This window comes from Pyrus communis, chromosome 12 (genome assembly GCF_963583255.1).
Source record: "Pyrus communis chromosome 12, drPyrComm1.1, whole genome shotgun sequence".
In the NCBI taxonomy this organism is placed as follows: domain Eukaryota; kingdom Viridiplantae; phylum Streptophyta; class Magnoliopsida; order Rosales; family Rosaceae; genus Pyrus; species Pyrus communis.
Genome location: NC_084814.1, coordinates 7,442,324 through 7,455,674, shown reverse-complemented (window position 1 = coordinate 7,455,674; position 13,351 = coordinate 7,442,324). Strand labels below are relative to the sequence as shown.

The following is a 13,351-nucleotide window of genomic DNA, read 5'->3' as shown; positions in this document are numbered from 1 at the left end:
CCTAAATCAAAGTGGAAGTTTAAACTGAATATATATGTCTTTTGCATTACCTATAACAGCAACGAGAAATTGGTAAGTTCTTGGTAAATTCCTTTTACATTTTGCGTATTTTGTTTAAGCTATGAATCTAAGGCCAAATTAGAGAAAGTAGAAGTTCAACATCCCAAACAACAAAGTGTGATGCAGTTCTAACTTCAAAAAAAGTTGTCACGCACTTATTTTAAAGTGTAAATAACAGTTGAATTATGAGAATGAGCATATTATTTACTGGTTTAAGAAGGTGAATTAAAATTAACGATTGAGACACATCTAATTTACCATTGGTTTGTAAGCTCCAAAAGACCTCCTTGAGCAGTTCCTGTTAACATGGATAGGTGTTGATGTGTTAGTCCGGCTGATTCAGCTTTAGACGGTGACACGACAGAGACCATATTCATTAAATTATTGGACAACATGATGACTCAGCTTCGGGTCATTGAGCCATTAAAATGTTTTGTTTCCCACAAATAATGATCATTATTGTGCATAAAACAAAACCCTTTCAAGCAAGATGATAATTCTGTTGGTTCTCCATGTTGCCACATGCCAAACCCATATGCTGAATTGTTGATCTGATAGATCTTGCAGCGTCCACATGCACTTGACTCCAAGAAAATTGAGAAGCAGGAATAATAGTTTGGAGGAGTTTTAGGTCTTGTTTGGTGTATAGGACTAAATTGATTGTATAATTTATTATATTCAATGCATATTAAGAGAAAGAAATTGATGTCACTTTCACATGTTGTTCAAATTGAAAGTTAAAAAATGATTAATTATGAATAAACTTTGTCTCTTATGCGAAAAATAAATTTCTTCACGACTACTCGATTTTCTACTTTCAACTTGTACAATTAAAAACTTGACGTATATTTGTTCATTCAAGAATACCTAACGAGCTATACAATTAATTCTAAAACACCAACCTTTAACATTCAATAATGCAGTCGACAAAATCACTCTGTAGGGTAGATCCCTTTGGATAATTGGAGCATTTATATAGGGCCAGTTTTGACGAACTCGAGCTAGAACCTCCCACTCTTTTGTTCCTCTTCTGTTTCTTCTTGCCATAAGCTTCAATTATGTGTTTCTGGCATGACGTAATAAAGTGTTTTTTCATTATTCACTTGTCATTTTATTAAGAATTGATTTCAAACATTTTAACTAAAAACACTTTTAACCGGTCCTTAGTTTTATAATGAAAAAAATGTGCCCCTGAACTAAATTGAATCAAAACTATAATTATTTTGGCTCGCTTTAATTGTTCTTTCACAAGGAATCTTCTTACTCAGTTATCATTATTTCTTATTATGCCGCATCCCGCACATGGTACAAACTATTTAAACCAAAATATTAATGGCATGTTTGGTATCTTTTTTCAATTCAATTTCTTGTTAGAAAAATGATGCATGTAGCTAAATTACCTAATACTTATTAGTTTTAAAAACAAAAAATTTGATCCAAAAAAATAATACCAAACAACTCCTAAATTCTGAACCTGTTCAAGTTTGACAAATCTCACTTTTATAATGTCACTTGGTACTACTGTTTAGTGATATTCCTCTTCACTCTTAAGTGATTAGTCTTATTTAGGTCAAATCTCATGAATGACAATTTGAAACCAGTTTATTTCCTCATCCTTAATGTAAATATAGTTGTTTACATTAAGCTTGCTCCCCCCCCCCCCCCACCCTCTCCCTCGCGCAGTTGTAAGCTTGCTCACAGTTGTTTCACTGTTTTGCAGATTGCTCAGATTTACTCGGATTTGCGCTCAGCCACTGCTCACGAAGGTGCACGAATTTGGTTCCAATAGTATACAACAAATATGATAAGCTTAACAAATTGTGCGAATTTGTGATGTAGGCACATAATATAATTAATTTGTGGTAAAGGAAAAAAAAAATACATGTACAATTAACATGTATTATAGGTAGACTATGAAACAAAACCTATGGTAGGGGTAGATTAATTAAAAAAATCAATGATACACGTTGATAACAATTAATTTGGGATAGATTATCATAAAAAGTCATATGATATGGTTATGATAAAATACAATTAATCTGTAATACATGTAAAATACGGAACAATATAGAATAGAATAATTAAAAAAAAGTATATAATACAGATAGATAATACCAAAGAATTTCACTACGCCAACATGAAGTTTGAACCCAACAAACCCGGCCCACAGGAGATTTCAAACTAGCAAGCAATAGTGTTCAAGGAAAAAGATAACACAAAGTGAAAATCAAACGAGAAAGATTAACACAAAACCTTTTCTTTTTTTTTTTTTTGGGAAAACAACACAAAACTATTTTTCGTTAATAAAAGTAGATATATTTCATTAAAGGCCAAAAAGCAAAATGATAGACATTCCCCATGGAACTGGAAAATGACGCCAACCACTTACTGGTCTTTCCGAACAGCATAAAGCAACTATTATCCAACCGAGTCTTTGACCAGGGAACGGGGGAGCAATTACAAGAAAGATGGGCTTTCCCCAGCCAGTAAGGCGCATACGGTAGAATGTACCGCCAAGCGGGCAAGACGAACGAGCAAATGGTGTTCAAGCAAGGGAGCTATAGAGGAAGTAGACAGACAGATCATACTGTAGGATAATATTAATAATGATGACCATAGAACACATATAAATTCACTTAATTAGATAAACGCATATGCTTCAAACACATATATCAATAAAAAAACAGTAAATAGAAAAAGGATTAATCTGACATGTGATATTAAGAGAGGCGTGTTGTCATTATCCTAAAGCTGTAAACGCCTCCCTACATACCGGTTATAACAGTTATCCACAACTTCAAGATACAACCCTTGAATCTCACAATGTCTAATCTATAAACACAATTATGGCAGATGGGATGCTAAGTAGTCATCAATTGCCCATTGATGATGATTTATGAAGATAAATAGGAGGATAATACGAAATATACATAATAGGAAGAGAAAGGAAATCTCTTTAACGGATTTGTTATGTTTGAGGAGTTCTCTATTTATAAAACTCTACACACCCCTTAATAAAAGGCATGACTTCTCTGATATATATGACTCTTCGTATTTATTCTTTTTCAATAATAATAAATAAAGTTTTGAATCTTTAATAAATAAAATAAATAACCAACACATTTTCTATGGTAGAATTAAACTTATTAAGGTCTCAGACTAATTAGTTCAAATCCTACACTTATGGCATTTGTTCAACTATTTGTAGAATTATCAGAGAGACGGGTCGAAGACCCACTACCAACACTACTGATATTATCCTGAACTTGGTAATTACCACTTACACAATTCGACAGGTGTGGGGTTTATCATAAAAGAGCTTGGTATTAGTTGGAGTGAAGTTAGAATATTTGAACTTTTCTTTTATCAAGGATATGGTCTATGTGGGATATTTCAACACGGCCCCTCACATGGGACCTAATTAGTGGGTCACACGTGGAAGATCCACATATTGAGTTACATGGAGTCAAGGAGACTCACCCTACACGCGGAGCCAAGGGACCAACCATCATCGTGTCGGCCATTGGGACCCACCCATCACGTAGCAGTACTTGCCCGCTCCCTGGCTCTAGTACCAAAAGTTGAAAATAAAGAGTGTAGTATAAATTTAGAATTCTCAATTCTCAAATACAACTTCAATACTTTATTCTTCTACATAAGAAGGTATTTATAAGATTACAAATGAACAATACTAAAAAATAAATCATATCCCTAAAATACCTTCCCCGCGCCGCACCCCCCCCCCCCTCCCCCTCCCCCTCCCCCTCCCCCTCAAACCATGATGTGAAATCATGAGTTTTGCCAAGAAGGAAGTCTTCATTGGTATGCGGAGACTAACGCTAATCTTTTCGAAAGCTCAACAAATCACAATCCTTCAGAACCAAAGCCTTTTTTCGAATGCCTAACGTCAATCATTTTGAAAGCCCAACTAGAACAAACGTCTCTTTTCGAAAGCCTAACTAACAAATAATAATCCTTGGAACTAATACCTATTTTCGAAAGCCCAGCTGGAACTAGCGCTAATATTTTCGAAAGCCTAATTGGAATTAACATCTTTTTTCGAAAGCCTGATAAATAAATATCTTGATATGTTGGAACCAACGCTCCTCTTTTAAAAAGTTCAGTTGGAATAAACACTAATCTTTTCGAAAACCTAATAGAAACTAACACCACTTTTCAGAAGTCCCAACCAACAAATCTCTCTTCTTCTTTTTTTATATCTTGTTCCTCATTTTTTTTCATCCACCTTTTTTCTCTTCTTCAAACTCAAAACCAACTAAACTTACTAAAAAAATAAAATAAAACACAAAAAGACACACATGATTATTCAATCAGAAAATTTATTTATTTTTCTAATCTCTTCTCCAAGGCAACGAAACCATACTTTTTCTTCCCTTTTTTCTTCTTCATGGCAGCAAACATTTATTTTCTTCTCAGATTCATGGCCTGTGGGTGCACGAAGCTACCGAAGATTGAACTTTGCTCTAATACCATGTAAAATTATCAAAGAGATGAGCCAAATACCCACTACCAACAACACTAATATTGTCCTGAACTTGATAATTATCACCTGCACAATGCATCAGGTGATGAGATTTTATCACCAAAGACCTCGATATTAGTTGGAGTTTATGATATTTAAACTCTTCTTTTCTTAGATATAGTGTTGATATGGGATATTTCAACCCTATTAATTCTATAACCAAGGGATTATGTACATTTATGTATTTATACTAATTTATAAGTTTTGGGGTATCTTGTTTCGTTTAAAATAAATCAAACGGAAACAACTAACAAGCTTAAACAAGAGTGTAAGATGAAAGAAAATGTATGAGTTAATTTTAAAAAGGGAGTTAAATTCACACTCCATTTTTAACCTCTGACACATTCTTATTTACTTTTTGTCATTGAATTAAATGAATCAAACAGAAACAATGAATAAGTTAAACAAGAGTATGTATAAGAAAAAAAAGGTATGGAATTATCGTTAACATCAAACACGAATCTTTTGCTCCTCCCATTGGTATCAAATTAAATGGTAGAAACTACTATTTAATGTAACCACAAAGAGAGTATAGGTGACCACTTGAGCAACTATTTGTTTTCATTTTTATCGACACCATTGATCCTACGGAGCAAAATATTGCAATGTTGGCAAAATGTATCGAAACATTGAAGGTCGACAACTAAACGACCTGCAAAATGCACTAAATCCATCCATCCCCTCCCCTGGCGTCGCGGAGGCTAGGTTCATTCACGTGTATAACAATATTTACTGGCATTTATGAAAAGGGAATGGAGGTGTAACTTCATTGGCATTATCATCTCATGTGTTTACGATTTTACTTCGCATTTTTATGATCAAATAAAAGTCTTTTTTGGTGAGATCAAGTTTTTTCGGGATAAAAGTAAAACAGTACAAGAGAGGAAAAGAGAAAGGGAAAGCAGAAACGAAAGCCAAAACGGTATTTCCTTCTTGTTCCACGAAAGGCAAGATCCCCTTACCAACAGAAGGAAGCACTAGTCTTCATACATTTGGAGGTGGCCAAATCTTCTCAAATAAGTCCTCAACTCGATTTGCTTGATTAGCATAACCATCCAGTCCGCTGGCAAGAAGTTCCACGGCTGCAGGTCCCACAGCTGATGCAAAGCTTAATTGATCCCACTTGATAAGCTGGACACAAGGAAAAGATTAGTTATTAAACGTAAAATGAAATGCACTTCGATAGTCTGTTCAAACTATTTTTTCCACCGGAGAGGTCTATCAGGTTGAACCAGTAACAACTAGACAGACATCTAACTGATATAGATTAGTCTAAACCCTTTCCAGAACTTAAATTCTAAAAACAGAATCACTATTTGGTTGAGCCTTGAGGAATTATTCATGAAAGTATGAGAAACTTCTTATTCACGTATAACAAAAAACACGTTCATGTGACCTGGTTTAAGCCTAAGGAATCCAATCGAAGAGAATAACCTCCTACATGAAAGCAGAAAGCATGCGGCACACATACCAAGAGGAAGGGAACCAAGAAGTAGAAGCCAAAAACGTGAAAAGAATCACCAAATATAACACACACGTGATAATTCCTTCAACACCAGAGCAGAAGATTACTCACCACTTGGCACTTCTTTGGGGTCCTGACATGTTCAAGGTCAAGTCTTGCCACCCTTGAATCAATTAAGGGAGTATTCTTGTTAAAGAATAAACCGCAGAGGTTGTAGCTCAAAAATTACTTTTAGGAACATGGTCCTGCTTGATTTGAAGCAAGAAAATCGTTTCGGCATGCCTGGTAGGGCATCTCTATCTCGCATCTTTTCCTCCATTTAAAAGCGCTAAACAATCCGCTAAAATCAATGGCTTCCCAAAAAAGTCGAGCCATTCTCGCAACCAAGGACAGGAACATGAGTGGTTCCACCACAAGCCTAGACTCTACCGGTGTTATCCTCAACTCAACATGTCAACTCCCCACCACTTCCACCTTAAGTCACAAAGCATACACCAAAAGAATGGACTAGTAATCAATCTAGCTTTCCTGGGGGCAGATAAGCATGCCCTTGGAAAGATTTGGATGAGTTCCCATGAAAATAAGAAGGGTTTAAAGAACTCAAGGGAGTGATCACTCCCACCACTTCCAGACAATGAATTAAGCACAGGGTCTTACCATGGATCACTTACTGATGACCAAATTAGTGAGTTTCCTGTGATACCCTCGGTATCAATGGCAGGTTCAGATTCTATGGCTATGCAGTTTATGTTGACAGGAGTCATTTCTGTTGAAGAAGAACTGGCCAAGAAGAAGTAGGTGATTGCCAAATTAGCAAATATGCTCAAGGAAAAAGACATACAGATCACCTCACTTAGGAAAAAGCTAGAATTGCAAAAAACTGGAGAATATAGTCAAGAACCAGAGAAGTGTATCATGACTCTGAATCCAGTGCTACATGACTCTGAAAAAGACATACAGATCACATCAAGAAACTAAACCTAGCAAGAAATTAAAGTTAAAGTTCGAGCCTGCCTCAACGGGTTCCTTATATGTCCAACAACTTCAAGACATGAATACAAACACCATTAGGGCTCTGTACGGGGCTCCCTCTCAGGATACACTGTTGTATACCATGGATTACACGAGGAGGATAGATAGCTTGTGGTTTCCGATAGGACACCAGCCTCCAAAGTTCATGCAATTTTCAAGACATGAATACAAACACCACTGGGGCTCAGTACGGGGCTCCCTCTCAGGATACTCTGATGTATACCATGCATTACACGAGGAGGATGGATAGCTTGTGGTTTCCGATAGGACACCAGCCTCCAAAGTTCATGCAATTCGACGGAAATGGCAAACCAAAACAACATATTGCTGATTTCATCAAAACTAGTAACAATGCTAGGACAGAAGGTGACCTTCTTGTAAAACAATTTACCTGTTCCTTGGAAAGGAATGCATTCAACTGGTTGGAGCCCAAATCTAGATCCTACTTCTATAGCACTCGCCGTACCATGATGGAGCTTGCGAATATGAAACAGTGGGAGGATGAACTGATCATGGATTACATCAAACGATGGTATTCGTTACACATTAGTTGCAAACACGTGTTTTCTTAAGTGTCAGCAGTTGAGATGTGCATGCAAGGTATGCATTGGGGATTACTCTACATCCTCGAAGGTAATAAGCCCCAGACCTTTGAAGAGCTAGCCACTCGTGCTCATGACATGTAGTTGAGCATTGCCATCCATGGCGGGAAGAAATATTGTATCACCAACTTTTGAAAAGACAAGGTTTTCGGACATAAAATGGAGCCTACCAAAGAAGCACTGACTATCAAATCAATAGAGTTGTGGACACAATTGTCCTTCAAATCAAAACAACAACGCGTGATCAAAAATAATTTGTGAAATCCAACCTTTCTGGTTATTCTTTTGCAAGAAAACCAAGAGGAAGGGTACCAAGAAGTAGAAGCCAAAGAGAGAAAGAAGGGGGGAAATAAGAGAGAGAAGAACTTCATGAGGGAAAGAAGGAAAACTTAAAGCCAGAAAAGCCCTCTACCCAAACCAAACACAAAACACCCAAAAAGAAACCCCTTGTATTGTGTTCTTTATCAAGTTCACAGAGAATCACCAAGGACAACACACGGATTCCTCTCACCAAAGCCAAAGATTACTCCACTTTACACTTCTCATGGTCCCGACGGGTTCAAAATCAAGCCTCAAATTGAAGTAGGAAAATTGTGTCCACAATAGTGATATTCCTATATATGGGAAAGATGATGATGGTGGGTGTGCAGCCATACATTGGTGATTCTAGAGGTTCAGAGGAATTCCATGTCCGAGTTCATTGTATTTCTAGTAGTTATAATAACGTCTGCGCTGTAAAGCTTTGTTTCCAAAATGCAAGACTTTAAAACATTAAGATACTGTCATGGGTAACTATGCATTCTCATCACCAATTGGCAAGGTTTATTAAAACTAACCGCTCAAGAAGAAAAGAGGTTCAAACAAAATATTTAGTAGTTTTGCACACAGCATCCACTTCTCAAGGAAATAGAGTCGCTCATAAGTTTACCACTACTTGTTTAATGGCATCCTTTTGCCCTTGTCACATGAAATAAGAGACTGATATTGAAATACCAACAGGCAGCAGCACTACACACAACACGCAGGAGAACCTATTAACCTGATGCACCTTTGCTTCACATATATTATAGAGGAACCTTGTAAAATTCATTTCATTTCTTCGTGTACTACCCCCCAACCAACAATTTAGAATGAGAAACTCCTGATGCTGAATAAATAAACCGAGCACAGGAAGAAAGTTACCTCTTCTTCATTGAACTTGTAGGTGGCAGCAGTTTGTGGAGATAGCCTCCTGATGAAAGAGTACTTATCTTCAGGGGTAGTGACGGATTCTTTGAGTGATTGCAATACCTTCAGCGGTGCAATGATGTAGTCAACCCTGAACACATAACAGACATCATGAGCAGGAAGTTCATACCTTAATTTTTGTAAGAATTTGTAACTATATAAAAATTACAAAATTAAAAGGTGACTGATATAAATTACCCCAAGAGACTGAATAGATCCTGCTTATTACGAACTGCTGCTGCCATCAACTTTGATTTATGTCCATTTTTGTGAATGTAGTTATATGCCTTTGTGACCTGCAAACCCAGAAAACATCTTATTATTATATAGGAACAGTTTATACTCAATATCTTCCTATATCAAAGCTCCACTGTCACATGAGTAATTCACGGCATAGCCAGAAATTAAAGCATCTAGAAGACTTCAATCAGTGATGGGGAAAGCGAGTCTGGGAACTAAGCTTCAGTTACTCAATGTCTTGTGATTGAGCTACCATCAACCTGTTTCAATCAGTGATGGGCTGAAGACCTGCTAGCGAAGGAATGCATCCAACAGTGTTCTGTCTGGTTGGTCTTTGAACAAATTCTTTAAGCTACTAACTGGTTGTCAGATTTTGGGATATGAAACTTTAAATTGAAAAACAAAAACTACCAGTTTATATTTGGTAATCATATAGAGGTCAAAAATCAAAATTCATACAATAGTTTTTTTTAAAATAAAATAAAATAAAATATAAAAAAACCACAAGATGAGAACTTTCCAACTTACCAAGGCTAACCCAGGATCCTCCCCTCTTTTGAGAGCAGCTTCTATCTCAGGGTCACCAGAATGGTTGCGAGACCAATCCTGAATGATAAATTTGACCTTTAGAAACTCAGATAAACTGAAGTTGAATTTAAAAAAAACATTCCATTATACAATGTGGCAGAACATTACCCTAAGACGACCAACAAAAATCTGGATAACAGAAGCGCCAGCTTGGGCTGCAGCTGCAGCTTGAGCAAAGCTGAAGAAAAATGACCAAACCATCAACAAACACAAGAATTAAAATTGAATTCATCTTAAAAGGCCATGGTGTGGTGTGTCTTCTACGAGCAAGGGTAATGGCAAAGTCGGCTTACATATTTTAATAAACCACACATGATAAAAATCACAAAGCAGCATTCTGATTTTTTTTTTTTTTTTTTTCACCATCAAAACCTAATAGCTTCTGCTACAGGATTATAGATTGACATTCATGCATTTTTTATTGCCAAAACAAGAAAACATGTCATCCACATAATACCAATAATGGCTCCTCTAGATATCACCCAGATCATGGTTCTGGAACCATTTTCAACACATAAGCAGGCTATCTTGTCTCCCAACCAAAGAGGAAGAGGGAGAGGGAGAAAGGGAAGGAGGGGTAGCATGAATAATTATCTCCACTAAAACGTAAAACTCGGGCCCTTATAGAACTTGGGGCAACATCAAACATCATATTTCAAACCAGTTTTTCAAGCATATATGAAGCATAGTAAGATCATGTATTCCTTTGCATAATACAATCAATTGTTTCAAATAGGTTTATCAAGCTTACACCAATTAATTGTAAGAAGCTTACCTGTACACAAATGTCAAATGTGTCTGTATGCCCTCAGATTCCAGTAATCTTGAAGCCTCTATTCCCTGTACATAAACCCAACAACCAATGAAACAAAATGATGCAAAACAATAATGGCCTTATTGTATCAAGTCAACACAGAATATTCACTACACTTATAATTTTATCTGACACTCACTTGCCAAGTTGAAGGAATTTTGAACAGCAAACGCTCAGGAGGAACATTAACTTGATTGTACAACTTCAGCAAGTCATGCACCTGAAATATATACATACCAATTGTAACAGACTGCAACGAAAAGATAGAAAATAGCATAATGATGTCATAGTAGAAAGGATATGCCTTCAGATAATAAGCAAAAAAAACATTGGCACTTAAAGTAACAAAGTGCACAACCGTAAGAAGAATGCGATACTGAAAATTTCAGTATCGCATTCTTCTCACACATTTTATCCTCTAATTACTAGAAAAGTTTGTTTTCAGGAAAACAGTGGTTTGGAATGTAAAAGTCATCTCGTTACAAACTATCAAATCTATACATTTTATAGAAGTTCTGAAACTTCAATGCAAAACATTGCACCAACCATTATCATTAACAAGTCATATAGCTGCTCTAAAAACAACTAAGAATGAGCTGAATGCATACGCAGTTAAGATAGAAACCAAAAAATTATAATTGAACATCGGCAATTAATTAAGCAATATGATTAATTTCCCAATAATGTGCTAGTCGAAAATAATAGATTGAACCACCAGGAAGAAAGGATTACCTTTCTGATAATTCCATGCGTGTCATAAGCAAGACGAGCATCCACCTCAGTAGACACTCGGCCAGGAACTAGTTTTGCCAAATCACCACCAACATTCACTAAAGCCTACACACCCAGAACTAAATTTAAAACCCTATGATCAATCTAACAAGGCATATGCATACTAATGAATAAGATGGAGAAAACCAACCTTGTTGACGAAACATGACAATCTCACGTTGGAGTTTTCATGCAGATTACACTCCGAATCTGCCAGCGCCATATCCACGGCATTCTACAAAGAAAAATAAATCAGAATATACGACACGTCTTCCCATATTAGCATTAAAGAGTAACTTGAAGTTTTCTAATTTTCCAATTAAATGCTTACTCTAAAGATTGTATCGGGGAGGCTACATATACCCAAGAGTAGAGAAGAGCTCACAGTTGCAGCAGTTGGAGGAAACCTATTGATAAAAAGCCAAAATATTCAAAAACATAAAAATCAAAAGAAGAAAATCATTCATGTAATTTATCTTGCGAAAGATAATGGTTATGTATGATCAATTCGAAACAAAATTATCATCAATTCAACAAAATATCCAATTCATAATTTATACAGCATGATCGTCGAATTTTCAAAGTCCACTTCTTTTTCATTTAAGGAAAGCTTATAAGAAAACCTAAATTTAATTATAGATCTCTCGAAGCCACTTAGTATGCGGTCTAGTGAAATTCCTCTTCACTAGAGGCCTTAGGTTCGATTCTCGTCAAAGACGAAACCAGATTATTAGGTTCAATTCTCGCCAAAGGCGAATTTGAACCATATTATTGCTAGCCCATTGTGAGGCTTAATCCACTCTCCCACCCCCTTTAATATAGATAATATCGCTCGTTTTTTAAAAATAAAATAACAATTATTACAGACCTCTCGAAGTCATCGAAAATCACGGTGTCAGGAACGATCTCGCTGTAGCTAGAAACGGCTTCCAATTCAGTGGTTGAACCTGAAAATCCAATTAATTCAACAACAAAAGAAAATGGAAAGCTGAGGAGTGAGAGCAGTGAACGAGACTAACCGGTGTCGAGAGTGGAAGCGCGAATGAGAGGAAAGGATCGCTGCAAGGTGAAGTGTAAATTGGAAGGTGGGGATCCATTGGAGAACCTCAGCCTCGTCCCCTGCCGTGATTTAATTTTACAGTTCGTACAGTAGTTAGTCAGCTAGCAGTAAGAAAATCTGAGAATCCAGAGAGAGCAGAGAGAGAAGGTGTGGAGTTGGTGGAGTTTACCTGGAACGAGGAGGAGACGGTTGAGGAGGGCGGAGATTGCAAAGAGATTGTCATTTTTTTTGGTTTTGGTTTCGCAGAAATCGGTTGGAGTTGGAATTTATTTGGGCGGAGGATCAACGGTTCTTCCTCTTATATGGACAGAAAATTTGACGTAGGAGAGAATAACGAGGAAGGATAATAGAGGCCAGACGCTGAGCAGCAGAAAGAGACGTGTTCTTGTATTGTAATCTCCGCTTACCCAAATAATAATTTGGGATCTTTTATACAGGTGTCTCAGTTTTGAAGTTTTATAGATTAAATATCTATGTTTTTTAATGATTTGATTAAATTTTTTTTTATCATAATTTTGATGCTATATGCACATTATATTGTAACAAATTTTCTATACTCTAGCTTTTTAATTACATTTTTGCTAGAGCAGCTCCAGCGGGAGCAACTGCTCGAGGGACAGGCTGCGGAACATGGCTTGATTGCCCAAGGGAGGAAGTCCAGCGTTGGCTGGCGAGTGAGCCCGAGCTCCCGAAGGCTGTCTGACGTGGGCTAACGTCAGGACGACGTCAGCCACGTTATTAAAGCACCCATCGGCTATGAAGCCACCATTTCCGATCTTCTCACCGACGTTGGCATTCCTCCATCTCCTCTTTCTTTGTCTCCATTTGCTTCTCCATCGTCCTCTATTTTATCTCAAACAATCACCAATGACGACGATGATGAAGTGGCAGTGGCGGCGGCCGATGCGACATTGAAGCACTTCTGCCGATGCGTCTCTTCCTTCTCCGC

The 13,351-nt window shown here is 37.0% G+C and overlaps 1 protein-coding gene across 1 annotated transcript; it reads right to left on the bottom strand.

Moving 5' to 3' along the window:
• Nucleotides 1-5,341: 5,341 nt before the first annotated feature.
• Nucleotides 5,342-12,792, bottom strand: LOC137710789 (uncharacterized). Its single transcript, XM_068449916.1, has 13 exons — nt 12,572-12,792; nt 12,362-12,461; nt 12,211-12,289; nt 11,674-11,749; nt 11,494-11,577; nt 11,304-11,408; nt 10,711-10,791; nt 10,533-10,597; nt 9,866-9,935; nt 9,698-9,775; nt 9,128-9,225; nt 8,885-9,020; nt 5,342-5,734 (listed from the first exon to the last, which is right to left on the bottom strand). Exons 1-13 carry the CDS (start codon nt 12,623-12,625, stop codon nt 5,588-5,590), a joined length of 1,173 nt encoding a protein of 390 aa, XP_068306017.1. The 5' UTR covers nt 12,626-12,792; the 3' UTR covers nt 5,342-5,587.
• Nucleotides 12,793-13,351: the final 559 nt, after the last annotated feature.